Source organism: Littorina saxatilis, linkage group LG15 (genome assembly GCF_037325665.1).
Source record: "Littorina saxatilis isolate snail1 linkage group LG15, US_GU_Lsax_2.0, whole genome shotgun sequence".
NCBI classification, from domain to species: domain Eukaryota; kingdom Metazoa; phylum Mollusca; class Gastropoda; order Littorinimorpha; family Littorinidae; genus Littorina; species Littorina saxatilis.
This window is the reverse complement of record NC_090259.1, coordinates 3811752-3837387: the sequence shown is the minus strand read 5'-3', so window position 1 is coordinate 3837387 and position 25636 is coordinate 3811752. Positions and strand designations below refer to the sequence as shown.

Sequence of the window (25636 nt, the reverse complement as noted above, 5' to 3'; positions counted from 1 at the left end):
AGTTTGTTTTCGTTTTTTTCAGACTAAGCACAAACAGAGCACCTGAACACAGCAAGCCAAATGGAGGACACACCACAATTGCCCTAACAAATCAACATGCATTATGTGACAGATACACCACAATTACACTAACAGACCATGAAAATCCTGACGGGGCGGGGATATAGCTCAGTTGCTAGCGCGCTGGATTTGTATTCAGTTGGCCGCTGTCAGCGTGAGTTCGATCCCAGGTTCGGCGGAAATTTATTTCAGAGCCAACTTTGTGTGCAGACTCTCTTCGGTGTCCGAACTCCCCCCTGTGTACACTACATTGGGTGTGCACGTTAAAGATCCCACGATTGACAAAAGGGTCTTTCCTGGCAAAATTGCTTAGGCACAGTTAATAATTGTCCACCTATACCCGTGTGACTTGGAATAATAGGCCGTGAAAGGTAAATATGCGCCGAAATGGCTGCAATTACTGGCCGTATAAAATTTCATCTCACACGGCATCACTGCAGAGCGCCTAGAACTGTACCCACGGAATATGCGCGATATAAGACTCATTGATTGATTGATTGAACACGCATTGTATGACAGATACACCACAATTACCCCCAACAAATCAACATGCATTTATTCAATCAATAAATCTCCGAGAACAGTGGCTAGGATTTTGGAATACGTTCTCCATTTAGATGCAAAATAAAAGTTAACATAAATGCAGATATTGAACCAAATTCCAACCCAGAGCAAGAGGTACGGGGGAAGCAGCTCACAGCTGGAAAAGCTAACAGTATTTTAAACCAACGCTGATGGTGGCATTACACACAACCTCATGCGACTAGGAGCAAGTATTTTCAACAAACCAGCTTTTCCTTTCCTCAAAAGTAGGATGGACAATGGCAACAACAAAATTCAAAATAATGCTCCGGAAATGTATTTCCTATACATGTACTGAAAGTCTTGAACCCAGATCTTTTTTTTGGCATTAGAGTATGAAATACAATGTACACGCACACACGAACACGTAACACTTGACAGCTTACGCACACACACACACACACACACTGACAGACACACACACGCACAGCTCATACACTCACTCAACAGCTAACACTTGCACAACATAGCAAAGCTGGACCTTCAACACATGCTTTGCTGCCATAAGAGTTAACCTTATGCAACAGTCAGCTCACTGCTACACAATTAAATATAAATTATCAGACAGATGACCTGAAGACAATCAAATCCCCACAACTTGGGAATTTCTGAATAACATCCTTTTTTCAAAGCAATTGCTATCTTTCTCTCTCTCTCTTTCTTTCAACCTGTGCAGAGCTTACATCTATCAATACAATATCATCATGCGTGCACAACTCATACACATCAAAAACGCATTTCCACCATGTACCTATAATCACTTTAGGCAACTCCAGTCATGTCTGTCACATATTCTTTACAGGAGACCACCATTTGCCTATCAATTCACCCAAAGGAAAATTCTTCAAAATCTGTCTCATCATCACATGCCTACCGGTATATGGTTTTTGTTAAAACAAGAAAGGTAGGTGAATTGGAACGTTTATTATTGACAAAACAAAATGTTCCAATTACAGTGACGTTTATTATTGACAAAACAAAATGTTCCAATTACAGTGACGTTTATTATTGACAAAACAAAATGTTCCAATTACAGTGACGTTTATTATTGACAAAACAAAATGTTCCAATTACAGTGATGTTTATTATTGACAAAACAAAATGTTCCAATTATAGCGACGTTTATTATTGACAAAACAAAATGTTCCAATTATAGTGACGTTTATTACTGACAAAACAAAATGTTCCAATTATAGTGACGTTTATTATTGACAAAACAAAATGTTCCAATTACAGTGACGTTTATTACTGACAAAACAAAATGTTCCAATTACCCACCATTTTTGTTTTATGATTCTGAATTTTGTAACGTTGGCAGTCTATCTGTTTTTTGATTTATGGTTCTTGTAATATGCTCAATGTCATGCACTCTACAATCATTCTTTCTTTATTTGGTGTTTAACGTCGTTTTCAACCACGAAGGTTATATTGCGACGGGGAAAGGCGGGAGATGGGATAGAGCCACTTGTTAATTGTTTCTTGTTCACAAAAGCACTAATCAAAAAATTGCTCCAGGGGCTTGCAACGTAGTACAATATATTACCTTACTGGGAGAATGCAAGTTTCCAGTACAAAGGACTTAACATTTCTTACATACTGCTTGACTAAAATCTTTACAAAAATGGACTATATTCTACACAAGAAACACTTAACAAGGGTAAAAGGAGAAACAGAATCCCTTAGTCGCCTCTTACGACATGCTGGGGAGCATCGGGTAAATTCTTCCCCCTAACCCGCGGGGGGTACTCTACAATCCACCACACATAAACAATAATAATAATAATGCATAATATTTACATAGCGCATGTATCCAGGGTTTAACCCTGCTCAAAGCTTATCACCTGACGAATTTCAATTCATCTCAACATAACCTTATTCCTGCTATTGCTTATCATCCATCACACAACTGTCACTTTACCTTATTCCTGCTATTGCTTATCATCCATCACACAACTGTCACTTTACCTTATTCCTGCTATTGCTTATCATCCATCACACTACTGTCACTTTACCTTATTCCTGCTATTGCTTATCATCCATCACACAACTGTCACTTTACCTTATTCCTGCTATTGCTTATCATCCATCACACAACTGTCACTTTCTCAGCTTGACAATCATACGTTCATAATACCATTCGCTGTAATATCCAAACATGCACACATCAGCTTATCCCATGCGATTTCATCATGTAAACATAAGTGATAACAAACAACTGTGATTTTGTCACCTTCACAATCATGTGTTAATAGTTCCATTCACTGCACAATCTATCGAGCTCCCGCCAACGTATCACCACACAACTGCAATTTCAAACCGCAACATCAACAAATCCCTGAACATTGGATGGCTTCGATTTTGTCAGTTTTACAGCCAGGCACTAACGATGCCACCCCATGCCTTATTAATAATTTAAATAAAGCATACATCAACTTGCCGTCATGTGCCTGTGGTTTCATCCTCTAATACCTCATCACCTGTGATCTTATCCACTTCATAATCATTCTCTAATAACCTGTGATCTTATCCACTTCATAATCATTCTCTAATAACTTAATTCCATGCTACACCGATCAAGTACATAATAAGATATCGGCTTAGTCCCAAAATAATCCCCTGGAAGTCATGTCACATGGTGCACAAAAAGCGAGCGTTTGAGATTCACACAGTGGGACTGTACGCCCAACACGTAGCTAAGTCAGGTTATTGCTCTTGTCCCATGTAAAGACTGGACGATTTACAAGGTGGTTAGTACAGGAAGGAAAGTACAGTGAAACCTGCCCTAGCAACCACCTCTTGAAAGCCACCACCTGACAACAACCACCACTCTCAATTATTCCACATCATTTTGCGTTCTATGTCATTCCCCTTTTCATAGCGACCACCTATCAATATCGTCAAATATTGCCACAGCGTAACCTAACGGCGAAACCCAGCCACATCTTGCCAGTCATTTCATCAACTTAACGATCTCTCCATCAAATACTCATTCGCTCTACACGAACAAAAGCACAGCATAGTAACTCGAGATGATGGTTATCTGCGACGTCCCCTAGGTTCAAAGGGTTTTCTATGGCTGTAGGGCCCCCGACTGTTATTACGGTTGTCCTTGTTATACGGCTGAGTTTTCTGCACTGTGTTGACGCTGCTGTAGCGATTGGTCCCAGGTGGCGCCGCCGGCAGCTCTGATAAACCAAAGTCTTTCTTCGTCTCTTCCATCACAGACAGTTTGGCTTCGATGGCGCGGATTTTGCTCTCTGTGCTGTGGTGGGTGAAAGAAAAGTGGTGGTAAATGGCTGTCATCAGAAAATTCTATTCAGATTTTATTATGCAGTGGCACTCCCATTTTATGACCTCCAAATTTGTGAGAAAACCTGGTGTGTAAAGGAGGGAGTCTTTAAAGTGGCTAAATTTACACAGGTTAGAAAGTCTGAAAAAACAGAGGGTCTTGAAAAAGATGTAGTCTTAAATCAAGGTGTCACCACAATGTCGCCAACACATACACAAGCACATAGACAAACACACACAAATCCTTCTAATTTAAATCAATTTAAATTCAAATCTGTGTGTGTGTGTGTGTGTGTGTGCATGTGTGTGTCTGTGTGTCTGTGTGTCTGTGCATGCTTCAGTTTATGATTGTGTGCATGCATGTGTGTGTGTCCATCTCTGACCGACTGTGCCTGCATGTGTGTGTCCATCTCTGACCGACTGTGCCTGCATGTGTGTGTGTCCATCTCTGACTGACTGTGCCTGCATGTGTGTGTGTCCATCTCTGACCGACTGTGCCTGCATGTGTGTGTGTCAATCTCTGACTGACTGTGCCTGCATGTGTGTGTGTCCATCTCTGACCGACTGTGCCTGTATGTGTGTGTGTCCATCTCTGACTGACTGTGCCTGTATGTGTGTGTGTCCATCTCTGACTGACTGTGCCTGCATGTGTGTGTCCATCTCTGACTGACTGTGCCTGTATGTGTGTGTGTCCATCTCTGACTGACTGTGCCTGTATGTGTGTGTGTCCATCTCTGACTGACTGTGCCTGCATGTGTGTGTGTCCATCTCTGACTGACTGTGCCTGTATGTGTGTGTGTCCATCTCTGACTGACTGTGCCTGTATGTGTGTGTGTCCATCTCTGACTGACTGTGCCTGTATGTATGTGTGTGTGTCCATCTCTGACTGACTGTGCCTGTATGTGTGTGTGTCCATCTCTGACTGACTGTGCCTGTATGTGTGTGTGTCCATCTCTGACTGACTGTGCCTGTATGTGTGTGTGTCCATCTCTGACTGACTGTGCCTGTATGTGTGTGTGTCCATCTCTGACCGACTGTGCCTGCATGTGTGTGTGTCCATCTCTGACTGACTGTGCCTGTATGTGTGTGTGTCCATCTTTGACCGACTGTGCCTGCATGTGCAGGTTTGTGCACTAACACGACCAACCAACAGTGATGAAAAGAGAGTGAAAGACACTGACCAGCATCTGTCCGACGTACTGGCCTCTGACGCCGTCTCCTCTGCCTTGCTTGTCAGGCTGCTGGAGCTGGAGGGCAGAGGGTCCTGCAATCACACATCATCCATCACCAGTTCATTTTATTTCATGGTCTTTATTAGCCAAAAGCTGGCAAATTTGGGTCGCTTCCTCCCAGGGGAAAGCTAGCAGCAACAAGAGTGGCGCTAACCGGGTGTCTGCGTGTTTAGGTGTATTCAGTCACCTGCACTTATGGCAGAATGACCCAGGTCTTTTACTTGCCACTGTGGTGACACGGGGGTGGGACATATATACCATCTCTGAGTCTGCACATGAAGTTGATCTGTGTCCGTCCCTACCGGGATTCGAACCTGCGACCTTACAATCACAAGTCCAGTGCTCTACCGCAACTGAGCTACCCCGCCCCACCTTCATTACATACTTACTCATAGGTAGACAAGGAAAGCAAAGGCTTATAAGACTCCCCTTCGTCATGTCCCATTGCAGTGGAACCTCTCCTTTTTTACCCCCCCCCCCCCCCCCCCCAACCCCGGTGACCAACCAAACTGGAATCATGATGGGAGATGATCAAACCCTGGTAGTGTGCACAGTTTCAAAGCTCCAGCTACAAAAACATCCGAGATAACCTAAACCTTACGTTCTTTTGTCTGTGGGTGGACAGATAACACTGCTCATTCCTAAGACTCTCCTGATTACTCAGGTGAATCAAAAATGGTATTATAGTTGTAATGACAAGGGAAAGTGAACCCGAGATAGAAACCAAGGAAAGATAATTGAGAGTATTCACTCTTTCAAAACCCATAAAAACCCAGAGTTCATATTTTTTTCTAAGACCTGACACGGAAACCAACAAACTGACCAGCAAGTTTTTGTGTCAGATCAAACAAACACAAGCACACCAACTCACTGCGTCATATTTCTCCTTGGCCCAGTGCACGATCAGTCGGCGAGTCAAAGCCATCTTGCCGTTCAAAGCGCGGATCGCTCTCGCCGCCATCTGAAACCACACAACTTGCCACTGATATCCTCATTTCTGTATCAACACTTGAAGGTTTTCGGAAATCTACTTCTACATTGAATGGTGAAGACAACACGCATCAACACACACAAACACAGACACACACATCTGCATGCATACACACACATGCATGAATGCACTCACAGTCACAGACACACAATCATCTGCTGGCATGCACACACACACACACACACACACACACAGATTTTATGAATGCAAACCCTACCTCCTTATTGGGATATGTGACAAAGCAGTATCCTTTGGGCCGTCCTTTCTCCGGACCATTGACATGGTACATGAAGTCAAAACGTTCCGGTGTGCCGAACTTCTGCACCAGTTTCAGCAACACATACCTGTCAACACGGCAATGACAATATTGATGTAGGTGACATCTACCTTGTTCTAAATCAGTACAGGTAAAGGAGAGCTAGCCATGCAGAAACAACAGCAGTTAAAAAAAATTTAAAACTTAAAAATTATATTTCATGTATGAATTGAAAATATATAAAGAAAGAAAGAACAAAAGAAACAAGAAGGGCAAAGCCCATACGACTCACATGCTTGACCTCGACCTTTAGGGTAACTAAACCTAGCAATGACATCATACACTAAGAACTGCTTTACACATTTTTCCTACCAAAATACATGTGACCTTGACCCACGGTCAAGGTCATCCAAGGTCATGCAACACAAAGCTGTTAATTCAAGACATAGGAAGTACAATGGTGCTTATTGGCTCTTTCTACCATGAGATATGGTCACTTTTAGTGGTTCACTACCTTATTTTGGTCACATTTCATAAGGGTCAAAGTGACCTTGACCTTGATCATATGTGACCAAATGTGTCTCATGATGAAAGCATAATGTGCGCGCCTTCGTGAGCGAGGCTGGTACTACATATTGTTCATACGAAATGACAAACACAGGTTACAAGCGATAACGCGCAAAAGTACTGGTTTATTATTTTTCATCTGACACTAGGGATCAGTAATGTATAGATATATAGTTACAGTACCACGTAATGCGATACTACGTATTGCGATACTACGTATTGCGGTAAAAAACTTATGAACAGAAAGAAAAAGAGAAAAGAAAACAAATTATTAGACATGGCAAAAGTATTAAATGCATTAACAAGACACGAGAAGTAAAAACAAGAAAAATAAACAATCACAAGACAGGCAAAGACAAACAGACAAGAAAGTTACAATTACCACACACTCGTTGGTTAGTCCTTCAACAACAATAAAGAGTTACGTTCTGTACGTTCAACAACGATAAAGAATTACGTTCCGTACGTTCAACAATACCATAAGCACTAAGAATACTCAAGAAACTTAGCATACATACGTTTAAAACCAAAATGGCTACTTTCAGAAAAATACAAAAACATTGACTCATCAGGCCAGGAATACAAAGCAAACTGTCATACCAAAAAAGTCTAACGACAACGTTCCTGCGTTAATCAAAGTCACAAACAAGATATTTACTCATCCACTTTCCCTCAATAACGTTACAAGAAATAAGCCCGTTTACAAACGATCACCACAGACCGCAAGCTTCTTTTACCTAAATTCTTTTAACGTAAGGCTGAAAAAGTCGGAGAAAACGTTTCACTTCGAACTTCGTTAACCACAGAAAACACAAGTTATCATTATAAACATTAGCGACTTTCTAGCGTCTACAAAACATTGCTGTACGTTCACAACACTAGAACAGTTGAACACACAATAAAGAAACACTACAACAAGTCAGACTTTCAACTCACGTTATACATAAACAACTCACAAAGTAATTACAAAATGGCGACCAAAACACAACACAAACAAGTAACAACAAAATTACCTTATGCGCTGTGTGGGTTGACCAGCAGTACCAAAAACGTGTTGCCTCACAAACGAAGGGCACAAAACGATTCACACTTGAGAAACAACTGTCTCCAAGAACATTACGTTGACGTTAAAACATAAGAAACACTCCGTTGGTTCACTTGATAACCTTCATACGTTTACATCAAAACCAAACGCTTCCTAAAACCCTCAGATCGACTGACGAGACAGGAGTCAAGCAGCGGTATTTATGGAAACAAAAACCTAACATGGAATAGTTATTCAAAAGTCAAAGGTCACCGGATTGACCAACCAACAACATTCCTAAGACAGAATCAGGTGAAACTACTATTTTACAACCAATCAGTAACCGATCACGCACTCCGTGCATGCCCAAAACTTAAAACGGTATATTTAACAGAAAGAACATCAAGGAACTAGCTGACATCACAAAGCTAAAAACACGTGAGTCACACGTATTCTAAAACTTGCAACGCAGATTCGCAGGGCTCACCTCAAAATCAAGACACGAAAAAAAACACGTGAATCTCACGGTGTTCTAGAACTAAACGACGCAGTTTGTGACGCTCCGACCAAAACCAGGTCACAACAACTGAACAAGGAGCACGTGAATTTCACGTAAAAATATTAACGCTCCACAAAACGGGTCACAACAAGGTGCCACAATAAAAACACGGTTTACTTCTTTTTACATCGTGCAATGACTTGATCAAACGTGATTACAACAAAAGTAGGTGACTGCATGCCACATCGGCATGCACACATAACATGTGCCCCACATAATTTTTAAGTTTGAAACAGTTATCTTCCATAGTTCAGGGTCAAGGTCACTTCAAAATATGTATACAATCCAACTTTGAAGAGCTCCTGTGACCTTGACCTTGAAGCAAGATAAACCAAACTGGTATTAAAAGATGGGGCTTACTTTGCCCTATATATCATATGTAGGTGAGGTATTCAATCTCAAAAACTTCAGAGAAAATGGGAAAAATGTGAAAAATAGCTGTTTTTTAGACAACATGTGTGGCCCCTGCGACCTTGACCTTGAAGCAAGGTCAAGATGCTATGTATGTTTTTTGGGGCCTTGTCATCATACACCATCTTGCCAAATTTGGTACTGATAGACTGAATAGTGTCCAAGAAATATCCAACGTTAAAGTTTTCCGGACGGACGTCCGGACGGACGGACGGACGGACGGACGGACGGGGTGAGTACATAGACTCACTTTTGCTTCGCATGTGAGTCAAAAAGGAAAGAAACTAGAGAAAGAAATTTGAAATAAAAAGAGTAAGAAAGAATATTTAAAGGAAAGAAAAACAAAAGGTTAACACCCCCATACAACAGATTTTCATAAAAAAGATAATGCAAAGCCTAATTTGTATACATGAAGTGACTACACACCAGCACTTATAATACTAACTCACGGTGCATTCAAAACTCGCACGTTGCCTTGACCAGCAAATGTTATCGCACTGTCTTGCAAAATTCAAACTGATCAGTAAATTACTTCAATTATCTACCTCCAATTGTATTCTGACACACAAAACTAACTCCTGTCAGAATCAGAATCACAGTTTAAATTGTGTCAATGAAAACTTTCAATACTAATGCATCATTTGATTTCCATTGAGAATTATTACAAGTTTTTGTTATTGTAATTGTTATCAAAACCCCTTAAAATGCTTTCTTACTATTACAGTCACTGTACCAAACAATATGTGATGTGGATTATACATAATAAGGTAACTCAAGAAAATCTTACTCAGTGATTCGATGATCAAGGTTGCCAATCCAGAGGCGCCGATCATTGACGGATTTCTCGTCAGACTGGACAGGAACAGGGATCTGAGCTAGGGTAGTCATTCTTCTGTTTCTTTAACCTGTGCAAACACACAAAGCATGATACTGTAAGAGTTGTACATGTAGTTATCATTATTACAATGTATACATTGTGTTATTGTAGCACTGTCATCTTGCAGTGACTTTTTTCCCACAATCAGTACATATAGACTAAACAAAATCATGATCCTGTAAGTCCAGTTACATTGTGTACATTTCTGTATTTATGATTAGATTTATGAATAACTATTTATCTATTCATTGTGATTTATAAGCCTTGTTCATCGTTTCAAAGATTTCACCTGCACCTCTGTTCTAAAACTGAATCTAAGTGAAAAGACATTTACTAATATATAGGAATCAACAAAAAGAAAGGCAGCTGTGGTAACGCCACATTACACAAATTCTGCACAAGACAACAACAACAAAACAAAACAAGACCAGCAAAACCAAACAAAATGTACTCACATAACAAACATCAGGTGGCCATGCATGTTCTTCTTTGCTTGTTTGTATCTTTGGTGCAATTTCAAACCACCATCTCATTATATACATGTACAGTACATGTACTATAATCATCATGTTTGACCTTACAACTACATTTCTTCATGAAACACACACACACACACACACACACATACAAATACACATGTGCATGCACACACTCACACACAAATACATGTACTGCACACACACACACACACACACACACACACACACATTATAACTTCAATCACACCTACTATCAAATTTTAAACTTTATTTCAAGTAGTGAAACACTGCAGATTCCTTCACCATCAAAGCCAACTGATTTCCTACGCGTCCAGTAGTCCAAATTAGATCAATAATTATCACTTGCAACATTCAGTGAAATGTAAGTAATTTAGTTGTATGAGGGAATAACATGTATTTCAACACATACAACAACACATGAGCCAGACCAACATACTGCTGAATGAAACAAGAGACTGATATAAATATAAATCATGTTTTCAAGAGCATTAACTGGGACAAATATATAAATAGTAAATTGCAATAAATACATGTGTATATATGTAAATACAAAACAAGCAATTCATGAGTATTTCCTGGTACTGATCCTGCTGACTTAGATAAGTAATCCTCATCCTGAATCCCAGCACTGGCACTACCCCAATTCAAATCCCCTTCAAGCCATATAAACATAAATGTTAAAATAAATACTCAATTCCACAAATCAGCAGCGCCTCTGTGTCTGATGATGAGTATTCTGCGTGTTCGTAAGTCAAGATGTTTGTCCACAGAATTACACAGAAAATCAAATTGAGTTATTGTGCCTTGATGGGGACATCGCTAATGTTTTCCTCTGTCAGATGGCACTTAATAAGCCAAATCGGACAACATCTTTGTCACAAACTCATTGTGACTGCACTGTAAACTTGTAGAGATGTACTTGTGTCCAGAAAATCCTTTAGCACTTAAGTTAAAAGCAAATTAATGTTCAGGTCCAATTTCCAGTGACAAAAAGTCTCGCACATATTTCACCTTTATTGTAAGCGCAAAGAGAACGGATACCTATGGAATCCCTCAGATGGTAAGCAATATATAATATGTTCTCAGGTCCAACTTTCAAAAACAAGTCTCCGCCACATATTCCACTTAACTTACTGACTGTAACTTGTAAGTCGATGAATGTAACGTTGCAACAAATCCAGCCGACAGTTACTTGGCCTTGATATGGATGTTTCTAACCTTCTCCTCTGTGCCGGCCGGGAGAGGGGCTTGAACCGACAGGATCCCCGACTGGTTCAGCTGGGAGATAACATTCCGTAGCTCCACGCCCTCGGGGATGGTGCACTGGCGAAAATACTCGCGTCGGACTTGCTTCCCGCTGTCAGTGTCCTCGTGTTTGGCCTGCACGGTCAGCAGTCGGTTGTCGGTGGTCACCTCGATCTCGTCCGGTCGGAACTGACGCATGTCGAACTCCAGGCGGAACTGGCTCTGCCCGTCGCAGCTCTTGATGACCGGGTTGTCGATGTGGAAGTTCTCCTTTCTCCGCCAGCTCTCCGGGTGTGCGTCAGCTTCCCACAGGGCGTCCATCCGGGGCAGCAGGCTCCGGGACCCAGGGGGGCTCAGCTTGACAAAGCCGCTGGGCGGCTCGAAGCCAGGGAGGGAGGAGAAAGCCTGGTCGCGGAGTTGACTAGAGTAGCCAGAGTCCCTATACCGAGCTGCTTGGTTCCACAGGCGGTTCATCTCCGTCTCGCGATCCATCTGGCTCATCATTCGGTTCTGGTCTCCGTCACGGCACACCTGGTTCATCATCCGGTTCATGTCCCCGTCGCGGTACATCTGGTTTAAGCTTAACGCGGGCTGGCGGTACGGGACAGAGGACTGGCTGAGCAGCGGGTTGGCGTGGGACGTAAGGCTGGAGCCGGTTGACTGACCCCACAGGTGACTCATCTCCCCGGCCAGACGTCGCATCTCCTGGTCCAGCTGCTGCAGCTTGTGTTCGGGGGTGATGGCGTGGGGGGTGGCATAGTCCCACCGCACCGTCACAGGGTCCAGGGAGTGCGGGGTGAATAGCGCAGACCGCTGGTCAAGCCTGGGAGGCATGTCCACGTATGTCGGCACCGATCTCGTTTTGCTTTCCTTGACCACACGCTCTTCGGAGGTGTAGCTGTCTCCGGCCCGACCAGATCCTGTTGTGGAGAAGTCCGCATCATGCTGGACGTTACGCTCAGCCGAGCTCTGACTGCCTGATCCCGAGAGGAAGGACATCCTGCTGCGAAATTCTTTTAATCTCTTTCAAAATGCACACAGCTGGAATAATACGACTGTGTTTTGATCAGTTCCACGCAGCAAAGTGATCTATGTTTGGTGCAGCTTTACAATCGCAGACACAGGGTAGTTTGAATCAAGGCAACAAAAGACGACCAACATTTAACTATTTTTAGTCTTGTGATGCCGACTTTGACGTGGTACAATACTTAGCACACCACAGCTTATATTTCGTGTTTGTCACTTTGATTCTTGAAGTAAAAGCACACACTGACACAGTACCACTACCAGTAAATGGCTTATAAATACTAATCGCACTGAAGTGAAACAGGCTTACAGATTCAGACAACACAACAGTATTCTAGATCTGTTCACGAAACAGTAACACTAGGTTTCACAGGACCATACAATAACTCAACCAAACTCCTCAACAGCTGAAGTGAAACTAGCCCCACTAGTTAAAGACGAAGAAACGTCTGCTGCATCAATTGAAAGTATGTGAATTAAACAGGTTGCTGATTCACATTCACACAATAAAACGTTAGGACTAGGAGAAGGTGGCGAAAGGAAGAGTGGGCGGATGAAGGGGAAGGGGGGGGAAGGTGGGGGGGGGGGGGGGGGGGGGGGGTGTTGCTCAAGATGTGAAGCAGTTATGTAAATCATGCTGAAGGCTGGAGTGTAACTTTGTGGCACGGACATTTCTGCGACTTGTAAACCAGATCAACAACATTCTTTTAAACTTGAAGTTATACTCTTCCCCACACCAGACTTTCTGCCCCCCCCCCCCCCCCCCTTCCCAACCGCCATTGCACTTTAAATCCTCATGAAGCATGCACCTCCATCCTTCCCATACTGTGTTTTTCCTGTTACTCCACTTCTTTTGGTTTAGGCCACACACAAAAATAGGTGTGGTTACGGTAACATAGCCAAACAAGAAGAGCAAACGCTCGATCGAGTCACTTTCGCAGTTCTGAATATTATATGAGGCATCAGATGGACAGGAAGAAATTGCTATTCACAACACAACACAATGAGTCACGTTCACATAAAATTTGAGCCCGGTCACTTTTATAGTTTCCGAGAAAAGCCCAACGTTAAGTTGTGTGTTGCCGAACAGAAAAGGCTAGTTATCTCCCTTGTTTTTCTGATAACGTTCGTAAAAGGCTACAGATGTAAATACTTTGATGTAAAGAATAATCCTACAAAGTTTCAATCACATCCGATGAACTTTGTCAAAGATATAAAATGTCTAATTTTTCCTTTGACGCTGACCTGTGACCTTGAAAAAGGTCAAAGGTCAACGAAACCATCGTTAAAGTGTAGAGGTCATTGGAGGTCACGACTAAACAAAATATGAGCCCGATCGCTTTGATAGTTTCCGAGAAAAGTCCAACGTTAAGGTGGTGTCTACGGACGGCCGGCCGGACAGACTAACACTGACCGATTACATAGAGTCACTTTTTCTCAAGTGACTCAAAAAAATAGGGTAGGAAGGTAGGCAATCACTTTTTTTACTAATGTGTACAAATTAAACCTACTTGACAGGGAAATAAGTGTGCGACTCGGGCGCTTTCGCTTTCATTGCGTTATCTGCACTCGTTTTCTTGGTTTTTGTGGGGTTTTTTTGACAAATGTAATAAAAAGTTATAGGGTCGGCCCCTAAAAATAGGGTAGGTCGGGTTACCGTAACCACACCTATTTTTTTTTAGGCCTTACAACAGTACAGTAGTGCAATTAAAACTAAAGGACTGCATGCATCACCATTGCATGCAGTGATAGTGATACACTGATGCAAAGTGATATTTGCCCCTGAAACTTTAAACTCAAAATCTTCAATCTTCTCCACATTAGCCTCTAAAGTCTACTCTAGCCTCTAAAGTCTACTCTAACAGGTAGTTACAATAATTTGCTGTTGCAGCTTGAATAAAAAGTCTGCTTTGTCAAATTTGGCCTGCATTCAAATGCATCACTGTTGATCCAATACTATTAAAACAATTAAATATTGTGTTCCTCATCACTGTAATGAATACTTCCTTAAAGTTAAATTAGCTGACACTGTGACAGTCGATCTTTGCTAAATTCATTTAAACTTTTGTGCAATAACAGTACTGGCTGCCGCTATAGCTGACTACTTTCTTTACATAAATTGATAAAATTAAACAAATGTATTGTACTTTGTAGTACTGGAAGTATGATTTATATAAATTGTTTAAAAATTCATAGAATCATAATGCAGAATAAACTAATCAAATGTCAAAGACAAATAGATGAAACAAAAAAATCACCCTTGCTGAAGTTGCATTTTGAATCAGATCAGTCAATCATGATGAGCAACACTGTAGTCAAATTAAAAAATTTATAATTTAAAACTAAAAAAAAGATGGGGCTATTCAGTGAGGAGTGATTGATTCAAGTATTTGTAGTTGTAACCTGCTGTGCAAGACTCCAAAAAGGGGAATGAAACTGCTAGTGATGTGGGTGTGTGGGGGGGGGGGGGGGGGGGCGTGAATACAGCCGTTATAACTTTGACAAGTTAGAGGAATTGGAGTTAGTCAGAAAGGCGTCAACACACAAGAAAGCCATTCGGTAACATACCAAGTAATGGTCACAACAGGTCAGTCCAGTTCTGCTCCCACATCAACATCCACAGGCCGACGATCCCGACCCGACGTCTGCCCGCTGTGATCTCTCCTGTCGTTATTGTCGTCTGGTCGCCAGCTTCACTGCGGAACAACGACTGATCGCCGCAACTTCCCACACCTACAGCATCGCGAATTAGTTCATCTGGGCACGTGCCAGAAAACAAGCTGTTATTCTAGATGCTTGAACCAGAAATCAAAGGTAAACAAGCCACAAACTACACGCTTGACTTCAGCCAACTCGCTTGGAGCGTGCGACTTGTTTTGGGATGGCTCTGTTTGTGGTTTTCGGTTTTCGAGAGTGACTCAGGGGGCGATACCCCCCTCTCTCGCTCCGTTTGCGGGTTGCCTGAAACACGGTTTATCGAACATTTCTCGCGATTTTCACATAATTTACCTTGTGAATGAGAACAAAAAAAGTTCTCTAAAAATATACCTAATTTAATTTGCTTTCAGTTAAGTCCCACTGTCCTTCTTGTTCATTATTTCTTCATAAACATTACTTGAAATGCCAAATGTTTCCCCCGTTGAAGGCCGCCTCCGAACAAGTTGTTGGAGAAAAAAAAATGCATGTTTGTTTGTTGTCATCTGTGGCGTACTACCTGCCTCGTGCCACTCGTGTTGTCATTGCCGCCAGGTATTCCGTCTATACAGGCTAAAGATACAGTCCTTCCCGATAATGTTGACTAGAGTGCTCACTCTATCAGATTATCAGTCTGCCAAGATCTGCCAGGATAAAGCATCTCTTGTCTTGGACAAGATCCTGACTGCTTCTTGGAGCCGGATTTTCTTTTTAAGATAGAATTTTGTAGATTTTCACTTGCGGCTTTTTATAAATGAATGCACATAAAAAATAAATGTAAGAGTACAAACATTAGTCAGTCTTCGCATGGTGTGACTATATTGAGCCATTAATTTAAACCAGAGCTCTTGTGTTTGTTTGGATAGTGAATATGTTTTGTTGAAATAAAAATCCGCGCGTCACTTATTTCAAATATAATAGATATATCTCAAATTAACCTTCCGTCGTTCGTCGTGGGTCCGTGTGGACCCAGGAGGGTGCAGCGGGGCGGCCGGACTACCGGAAGGGGTTATGGGGGTTACGCAACCCCCCCCCCCCCCACCCCCCCCTAGCCTAAACATGTACCTCACTTATTTAAAAAAATGTATTATTGTTTATTATATGCCGTTTCATGCAAGGAGCGACCATTTTCCTATCTTAGAATATGACCTACCCTTCAGCTTCAGGGGGCGAAGCCCCCTGACCCACACAAGGGGCAGAGGAACATCCCCCTGGACCCCCCCCCCCTCCTCTTTGCCTAGTCCGGCCCTGGTCGGTGTTTAATTGCAAATATCTGAGGGTCCCAAAGGGGGGGTATCATCACGATCACGGGAAGGGAAATTTTAGCTTTCACGATCACAGTTACCTTGATTTTTATTTTCACGATCACGAACACCAGTGGCAAATCACGGTCACGGTAAAAGTTGCAGGTACAGAAAGCACGTGTCAAAGTAAACACAACCACAGTAATTCGCTCCTCTGGATCTATTGTTTATTCAACACAAAGTGACAACTGTTGCACTTTTTTAATAATTTTTTTTGAATTCTCTTTCATACACACATAGAAATACATATCATGATTTGTAATCAGTAACAAGAATGTTGTTTTCATTGTTTTTTCTCTCGCTCTCTCTCTCTCTCATACAGACACTCACAGGAATAATTATACACTCCAGAGGCGGAGCAGTTAAGCCAGAGGGGTTGTTACAACCTGGGGTCCAGGGCAAGACCCCGTTGGGGGGTGTGGGGGGCTTAGCCCCCCAGCAGCTGAAGAGATTTAGCTATTTTATGAACAATTTATGGCTTATCCTTGATTTCAAACATGATCAACTGGTGTCAGCAGCCACTCATTATTTCTTTTAAAGTTAGTATTATTACTTTTATTTTTTTGACAGCCGGGGGGGGGGGGGGGTCCGGAACCCCTGTAACCCCCCCCCCCTAATCCGCCCCTGCACTCATACACATTCAACTCCCACACCCTCACTCACACACATGAATATATACTTGCACAATTTCACATTTCCAGAGCTAAATCTTTTAACCCCATTTTCTCAAAAATCATTGGGTGGATTCAAATTAAAGTACATGTGTGTGTGATGGTAGACTTTGACATGAGGATCAAGTGACCCAAACTGGCACGTCTCACCGCCATAGTTCCTGAATTTAACCCATTGTTGATAAGTTTACAGGCGCTAAAATAAATCCAAGCTTAATGCAAAGAAGCGACAATTAGAATCTATGCCAAGCGTGTCCACGTTGCTGGGATGAAAAACACATTTCTAGTTTCGGTTTTGGCTACAGGCAGACTCGATCAGACTCGAGCCAGTCGAGGTCACACTGAGCGAGTGACAGCCGGACGTGGCAATGTCGACAATGTCAATGATCTCAATCAAACTCAAAGATCTTGAACAAATTTCAAGATCTTTGCCTACATTCAGCCCAGTCATAGAGCAACATAGACAGGGCCGGACTAGGGGAGGGGGGGGGGGTTACTGGGGTTGCGCAACCCCCTCCCCCCCCGGCTTAAGCATGTACCTCCCAAACGCTTTTTTTGTGGGGGAGGGGGGGGGGGGTTGCATCTGGATCATGAAATCCGAGGAGAAATCGCACCTCTCACCCCCTTTCGAAAGACATTTTTCTTCAACGATTTTTGTGATGAAAAGTATGAGTCCTTACAATCTCAATTCTTCTTCATTGCCTATACAGCTTGCTGTCGAATTTACCTTTTTCGTTCAAGGAGAGGCTTCCTTTCCCTCCAGAAACATCAAAAAACGTTCAGTTTCAAGGGGGCTTCGCCCCCTTACAACCCCCATCAAGGGGGCTTCGCCCCCTGGACCCCCACCAAGGGGCTTTGCCCCCTGGACCCTCATCTGTACCCACCCCCCCCTAGTACTTACCTAGTCCGGCCCTGATAGATCAACATACCTTGACATTTCGTCTTCAGAAAGACGGACCCGTAGCCTGACCTTTCCACCAAGGAAGTCATTCTCGCCGCCTGCTTCGGTCTGGCTTGAATCCACAAAATATAACAGAAGTTCGATGACAGTACCGCTGCACGCCATTTTTGATCTTCGAATTCGAATTTGACTGAATGCACTCAAAACTTTAGCCCGAAGCCCTTCCATTGGATGAAGTTTGGCAGACTTTTGCAATTCGCCTTCTGATTGGATCTCTTTTTTTGTGATTGGTTCTCTTAAAGGGAAGCAATCGCTGTCAAAATCATATTTCTGAATGTGTTGTTGCTTCCCTTCAATCGGGATTAGCTCCTTGACGAATAGAGGATCATACTCATACAGTGATACAGCTGTGAAAAATGTACGTTGAAAATAAAATGCTTTGCAATAATGCCCATCACGATCACAAAAACAAATGACAATCACGATCACGAGACTTGATTTTTTTGTCATCACGGATCACGGGCAAAGTCCCATCACGATCACAGAAATGGAAATTTTGGCATTCACGGTCACAGAAAGGTCAAAAAACACCAATCACGATCACGATTTTAAACCCTTTGGGGCCCTCATATCTCTTAACTGAACCAGTTGGAATTTTTTAATGAGCTTTTAAGAATGTCTCAGACACCCAGTAAAAAGCTCTTATGTCCTAAAAGATCATTAAATTTCAGCGAGAAGTAGGCCTACTGATTAAAAAAATAAAGGTCAAATTTAGACTACACACGGAAGACATCGTGGAGCCGTGCGGACCCATGTTTCTCAAACTGAAGGAACTACATAAAACCTAGGGAGAGAAGTCACAAACCTTCAGGTATTGGCTCTGAACATCATTTTCTACGATCTGTTTAATTTTGGAGTTAATAAGCAAGTCGCATGGAGCGAAATTAATACATGACAAAGTGGGTCCACACGGCCCCACGACGTCTACAGACGGGTATTCACGTTTTTCCTTTTTTGAGAAGCTTTAGTCCGCACGGTAATAATTAAATTAATAATTTAATTTAACTACTTCTCGCATAAATTTAACCACGGCGTCTACGGAAGGGGATGAACGTTTTTGCTTCTTTGGAAAGCATGGGTCTACGGAAGGCATGCGTATTTTTCCTTCTTTGAGAAGCATGGGTCCGCACGGCCCCACGATGTCGTCCGTGTACGTGTAGTCGATAACCCGGTCGGACGAAGGCTAAATCAATCAATACGACAAAAGTATACGATCGGCTCGCGTTTGTGGCTGCATTCATACAATGTTTTTACATAAAGTTTTGGTAAACGGCAAGAATGAGACTGTCTTCCTGGGGAAATACGCTGGCTGCTAGGGGAAATAGGCAGCGCCTACTTATTACAGCTTATCATACCAGACAAGAAGCAGGTTATGAGATATTCCTTAACATTGTTTAAAAGAAGAATGAACGGTCTACGGTATGCAACAGCTAATCATTTAGGTAAAAGACTGATTTACAAGCTTGTTTGTCGTGTAATTTATTTATGGTTAAAACAGCTATTGCACTGGCCTTATCCTTCGCATGTTTTTGTGTGTGATTTATCATATCCCCACTTTTTATAAATTATTTTACATTTTGGGAGCACGGGCATGGAATTGTGTGTGTGTGTGCGTGCGTGTGTGTGTGTGTGTATGTGTGTGTGTGTGTGATGGTCCCTGTGTGTGTGCGTCAGTCACGTGTGTGCATATGGTGTGTCAGTGTGTGCGTGTGTGGGTGTGTATGTCCGCGTGTGCGTCAGTGTATGTGTGTGCGTACATGCATGCGTGTGTGTCAGTGTGTGTGTGTGTGTGTGTGTGCTGGTCCCTGCGTGTGTCACGGTGTGCGTCAGTGTGTGTGCATGTGTGTGTGCGCGCGCGCGTGTGTGTGTGTGTGTGACGAGACTGATTTATATGAGTAATGGGTTTTATATGCGGTAACAGTGTCCTCGTGTGGAAAGTGACCGACTCGGTCCGTAAAGCTCGTGTCACACTGACATCGGGACAGTCTCATCGGCTGACTTCACGAACCAAGAAAGTGTCATCCATGACAGTGACTTTGATTGTGGTATCTACAACATTCTTTTTGTTGACAAGTCCTTTGTCACTGTTTTTCATTGTAACCGCCCCCCATACCACTCCATCCGCTGATCTCGATTCGACACTACGCTGAGCAGTTCCCGGCGTAGTTTTATGTTCCAATTCAAGTTCTTAACTCTGACGTGGTTCAGCAACCTGGCACAAGGTTTAGACGAGACGTTTCGCAGCTGCTTTCTGGCAAGACAAAACAAGCAACTACATCTTCATCAAATATAGAGATGTTCGAAGTGAGATCGAAGAAATGTGTGACAGAAACTGCATATTCTAAACAAAAAGGAGCACCATTTTAACTTTACCTGATTTGACTATATAGCTAAAGCCATCAATGAGACCATAATAACTTTATCTACTGACACAGAGTAGGCCTACACATTTAAGACGAATCCAATTTTTTATAAAAATGTTGTTGCATTTTTCTCGTTTCACATAGAAATCCTTGTCAGAATTTGTATTTCTAAATTCAGTGATGTAAAAATTAAATAGTGGATTACTGCCTTGTGTTTTGTCAGATTGGTGGGTCGGTTTGAACTGGTGAAAATTATTATACGAATGGTGAAAATGTGTGAAAATAACGGGCGAGGAAAGAGCTCAGTCGGTAGCAGCGCTGGCTTCAAAACCAGTTGTCACTATCGGCGTGGGTTCGATCCCCAGGTTCGGCGAGGGATTTATTTCCCAGAGTCAACTTTGTGCAGACTCCTCTATTGTCCGAACACCCCCTTGTGCACGCATGCGCACGTTAAAGAACCCAAGTTCACAGCGAAAGTCTCCGGGATTGGAAACATGAATACACACATGCAGGGAAAAATAAAATGGGTAGCGCCGTACTGTATGGCAGCTCGCTTTCCCCAGGGAGGAAGCAGCCCGAATTTCCATGAGGGTAATTACCTCACAGGACAAAATGAATCTTATCCTTATCCTTCAAATGAACAATTATCAAGAAATAACTCAAGGTCTTTGTGCTAAATATAAAAAGTTTGATATTTAATTTCTACAATATATGCACACTTTTGTTTTGTTTCTGTTTCCATTGGTTCATTATTAGTTACTTGAGTTATATGTTTTAAATACATCATGTGAATTTGATTTCAGTGATTTTTGTCTAGATGTCAGTCGTTGTTTTTGTCGTGCCTTCTACATAATCAAGATTTAGAGACATTTACTATTTTCTCGCTATCCTTTGGCACTTTCAAATAATCTTTCTATGTATCATTGTATAACCAAAGATGCTGGGGCTACGGGCCCCAAAACATATCCTTACCATATTTTAATTGATTTGCTACAGAGAAGAATATAAAGTTACAGGATTAAAAATCTTTAAAAACAAGAGGCGAAGCCTTCAAGGCTCACGTAAGAAATCGACAAACAGTAACACAAACTCAATCACTCCGTCACACATACACACACAGTAAGCATAGGTGACACGGTGCAAGAGTGCGAGACACTAGATCTAGATCTGTCTGTCTGTAGCCTACTTACGGGGACACGACTGCCAGATGGCCAGATCGACACTGCGCTTTCGACAGCGCTTCCTCGCGCAGACACTGGAAACACGCTGTGCAGATTAACCTGTAGGAAATCTCCTTTGGTATCTTCTTTATCTATTTTTCTGGAGCTACGAAACCGAACAATGTGAAATCGTCTTCTCCGAATCGGCGAACTGCAGCTCGGTGATAACTGTATCTATACCACAATCCTTCACGCGATCTGACCTAACCTTGACCCCTGACCTGGTCTACATACCACACACGACACAAACCAGTCAGCTGTTTTTACCCCCCCAAAAAACCCCACCACCCGTTTTCTTTGGATACACACTTTAACTACATAAGTGCCGACGAAATGTTGATCATTGCTTCAATACTTTGAAGCTGTTGCCTGAATAATAACCAGGTAAAATTAGTATTTCGGTGTTCAGTCAAATGTTAAAGTTTCTACCACAGACATACATACATACGCACGCACGCACGCACACACAGACAGACAAAAGTTAGCATCGCATAGGCTACACTTACGTGAGCCAAAAACTATCCGGAAGTCTGACTATAATCTCATTTAAATAAAAAGGGGAGAAATTATTATTATTATTATTATTATTATGAACATTTGTGCGCCTAATCTAAATATAGCCCTAGGCGCTTACAAAATATAAAATACATATACGAAACACAGCGAGAACGCGACGCACTCACTCATACCAACTACAGGCACATGCATTCTAGACGGAAAAACAGTCGTAAATAAATAAATAAAGTATTGGATACATAAAGTTAGTTGAGAGAAGAAGAATAGAGCTGGAAAGGGAAGAGGAAGGAGAAAGAAAGAGACAGATCAAGGACCAGCAAGAGAGGGTGATGTGTGGTCATTAACGGACTAGTGAGGGAAGAGGTGTGTTTTGAGTGAGGTTTTGAATGATTGCATAGATGTGGAGTGCCTGAGTGAATGCGGGAGTTGGTTCCAGATGGATGGGGCCTGGTAAGAGAAGGTGCGCTGGCCATATGTTTTGGTGCGTGCTGATGGTATCCTAAAAAGGCGGGTGTCTGCGGAGGATCTTAGGGAGCGAGAGGGGGAGTAGACATCAAGAAGGTCAGAAAGATAGCTAGGGGACGATAGATCAAAGTTTCTGAAGCAGAGTGTGGAGATCTTGAACTGAATCCTCTGTTGAACAGGCAGCCAGTGTAGGGTTTGAAGAAGAGGGGTGATGTGGTCATGCTTGGAAGAACGAAATGCCAAACATCTCTTAAATTTAACATCAAGAACACACACACACTGTCGGGGCACACACACACACACACACACACACACACACACACACACACACACACACACACACACACACACACACCAGTTTGCCAAAGAATCATGTGATTTTTTTGTTTGTTTATTTGTTGCTTAACGTCCAGCCGACTACGCAGAGCCATATCAGGACGAGGAAGGGGGGGATGAAGGGGGCCACTTGTCAAGCGATTCCTGTTTACAAATGCACTAACCCATTACTTGTGTCCCAGCAGGCTTTAGTAAAACTAAATTAATACCTACTGGAAGATTACCAGTTTCCAGTATGTTAAAATAGGCTTAACCTATCTACTGCTGGACTTACATCAGAACACTAACAGATTAAACTATACATGAATCGCGAGACAAGCGGCAAGAGAAGAGATTTTTGGAAAAAATACAGGTGAATGAGCAAGAAGGCAGAAAAAGGAAAAGAATTCATGAAGAAAAAGAGAGCATGACAGGAAAGAGGAACCAAAAATCTACCTAACAGCAAACTAGAAAGCTCCTGCGGTTCCAAAAACAGGAGGGGCTTTTAATTTCATAACCGCAGTGCCCCACTGCGGGAAATCATGTGATCTTTAATGCCCCTACCTGGTGAGGTAACAAAGCAATCCCAACCCTAGTTATCATCCCACAAATATCAACAGAACAGTGACGTTAAAATGTCAATGAAAAATAATTCTAAAGAAATAGAGAGAAAAAGAATGGCATAAAAATCGTACACAAGATTTTTATTGGCTATAAATGAAGACAAAACCTTGAGTATTCTTGATTAGATTAACTACATGTATGATCAGTAGATATGGACACCAACAAAACCAGCAACCATGCTTAAATCCTTCAAGATCGGTCGTTTTATAGGTTTTTTTTTACAAATTTGTTATAAAGATTTAACCAAAGGGCAAGTACTCAGACTGTATACACTTTTTTTGTTTATTTATCAAGTTATTTCATAAGCATAAGCATCTCTTAATTAAGATTATAATTATGTGAACTGAATTCTTTCATTTCAATGAAGCTTATAAAACGAGAATATTTGACATGTACAGTAATGATGAGACATGTACAACTTTCTTATAAGTTGTCAAACATTTGATTAACTGCTCTTTTCTTTAATTTTGGCTGTACAACACATAAACTGTCACCAGATATGCAATCCCCTCACTGACACATCCATCACTGCACAAGGTACAGTATGAGAGACACATTGGAAGTAAATAATCTAAATCTATGTCGTACTTTTTAAACAGACAATTACCACTGAGGGAGTCATGTTGAAAGGATCACACTGCTTCCATAATAACACAAGCACATTTTGTTCTAAACAGGACATGAACAATTTCAGAAAATGTCTATATAACTGATTTGCAGTTTGCTAACTGCATCAAACAAAATCTCAGAACATCATGGGGCTAAAAAGGTAATTAACCTAATGTGACAGGGTGATGCAGTAGTCTCCCTTTCACAGCAGCTGCTCTGTATTTGACGGAGTTATCTCCCTGCCTTGAGAGTGGGTTTTTTTATATACTAGCTCAATGTTTCTGGTACATCCATAGACAGCACACCCGTGAGATGTGGAGAGCTTTTTGTGATATGGTCTGGCTGCTATTGTCTACTGGTATACTCCTGAGAACCTTTGTGTTCACATAGCAGTGTTTACAGGGCTATATTCATTTAGTTCTAAAATCTCTCTCCTTTTCCACTGGCTAATTAGCCTCTAACTCATTCTCGTGCTTCCGGCACTCGGTTACATTTACAATGAAACAAAACAGAAAAACTCAAAGAAAATGACAAATCAGCCAAATACATTTACTAATGCAACAGCCTGTATACATGTACATGCAGCTTCCTCACACCAATTGTGTAAAACCATATAAAATCCAAACAGTGGCAATAAATAGTTTTTCCCTGTGCAAAAGAAAACTTCAGACCCATATAATCACGCCACAGCAAAACGTGCAATATATGATAACTATAATAACCATAATATGCTACGTCTTGTGCAATATATAAAAATGTATGTAGATATGTAGGTAACTAACTTCAGAATTGTATCATTTTGAAACCATCCAAATATACATACTCTGCAGTCACTTTAAATGTGAATACAAACCTAAACCATATTACATTTTGACATGTTATCATGTTTGCAGCTTATTGCATGTTATTATTAAATAGTATATGCCCTGAAAACAAAGACACAAATACACAGTACTTAGCATTTCTTGCCTCATGTAATATCAATGCCCTTTGAGTCATTTTGATAATGCACATTGCAGCATTTACAGAACAAAATATGTTTGCACTCAGTCAAACAATAACAGAGAAAAAGTCAAATGCTCCACCTGAGATCCGTATAGCATCGCACAGCAAAAAAACAAAAACAAAAGATTTTTTTTTAAATGCCAACAACCTTTCAAAATCCCTGATGTATACCTTTGCATTCTTACTGCATTACTGAAGTCAATAACAGAGAACATTGTCAACAAAATGAACTGACTTTTCCATCAGTGGAACATTGCACAACAGTAAACAA

The 25636-nt window shown here is 41.8% G+C and overlaps 2 protein-coding genes across 2 annotated transcripts; both read right to left on the bottom strand.

Moving 5' to 3' along the window:
• Position 1: 1 nt before the first annotated feature.
• Positions 2-15496, bottom strand: LOC138948261 (probable RNA-binding protein 18). The gene is made up of 6 exons (XM_070319783.1): positions 15187-15496; positions 9758-9875; positions 6371-6497; positions 6034-6123; positions 5112-5194; positions 2-3904 (listed from the first exon to the last, which is right to left on the bottom strand). Exons 2-6 carry the CDS (start codon positions 9856-9858, stop codon positions 3679-3681), a joined length of 627 nt encoding a protein of 208 aa, XP_070175884.1. The 5' UTR covers positions 9859-9875; positions 15187-15496; the 3' UTR covers positions 2-3678.
• LOC138948057 (uncharacterized) lies at positions 10598-13057 on the bottom strand. Its single transcript, XM_070319585.1, has one exon. It carries the CDS (start codon positions 12589-12591, stop codon positions 11536-11538), a length of 1056 nt encoding a protein of 351 aa, XP_070175686.1. The 5' UTR covers positions 12592-13057; the 3' UTR covers positions 10598-11535.
• Positions 15497-25636: the final 10140 nt, after the last annotated feature.

Coding starts and splice junctions, on each gene's coding strand:
- LOC138948057 (XM_070319585.1), bottom strand. CDS start 12,591: ATGTCCTTCCTCTCGGGATCAGGCAGTCAGAGCTCGGCTGAGCGTAAC.
- LOC138948261 (XM_070319783.1), bottom strand. CDS start 9,858: ATGACTACCCTAGCTCAGATCCCTGTTCCTGTCCAGTCTGACGAGAAA. Junction 6,124..6,370: donor TCACATATCCCAATAAGGAG/GTAGGGTTTGCA, acceptor GTGTGGTTTCAG/ATGGCGGCGAGAGCGATCCG. Junction 3,905..5,111: donor AGTACGTCGGACAGATGCTG/GTCAGTGTCTTT, acceptor CACCCACCACAG/CACAGAGAGCAAAATCCGCG.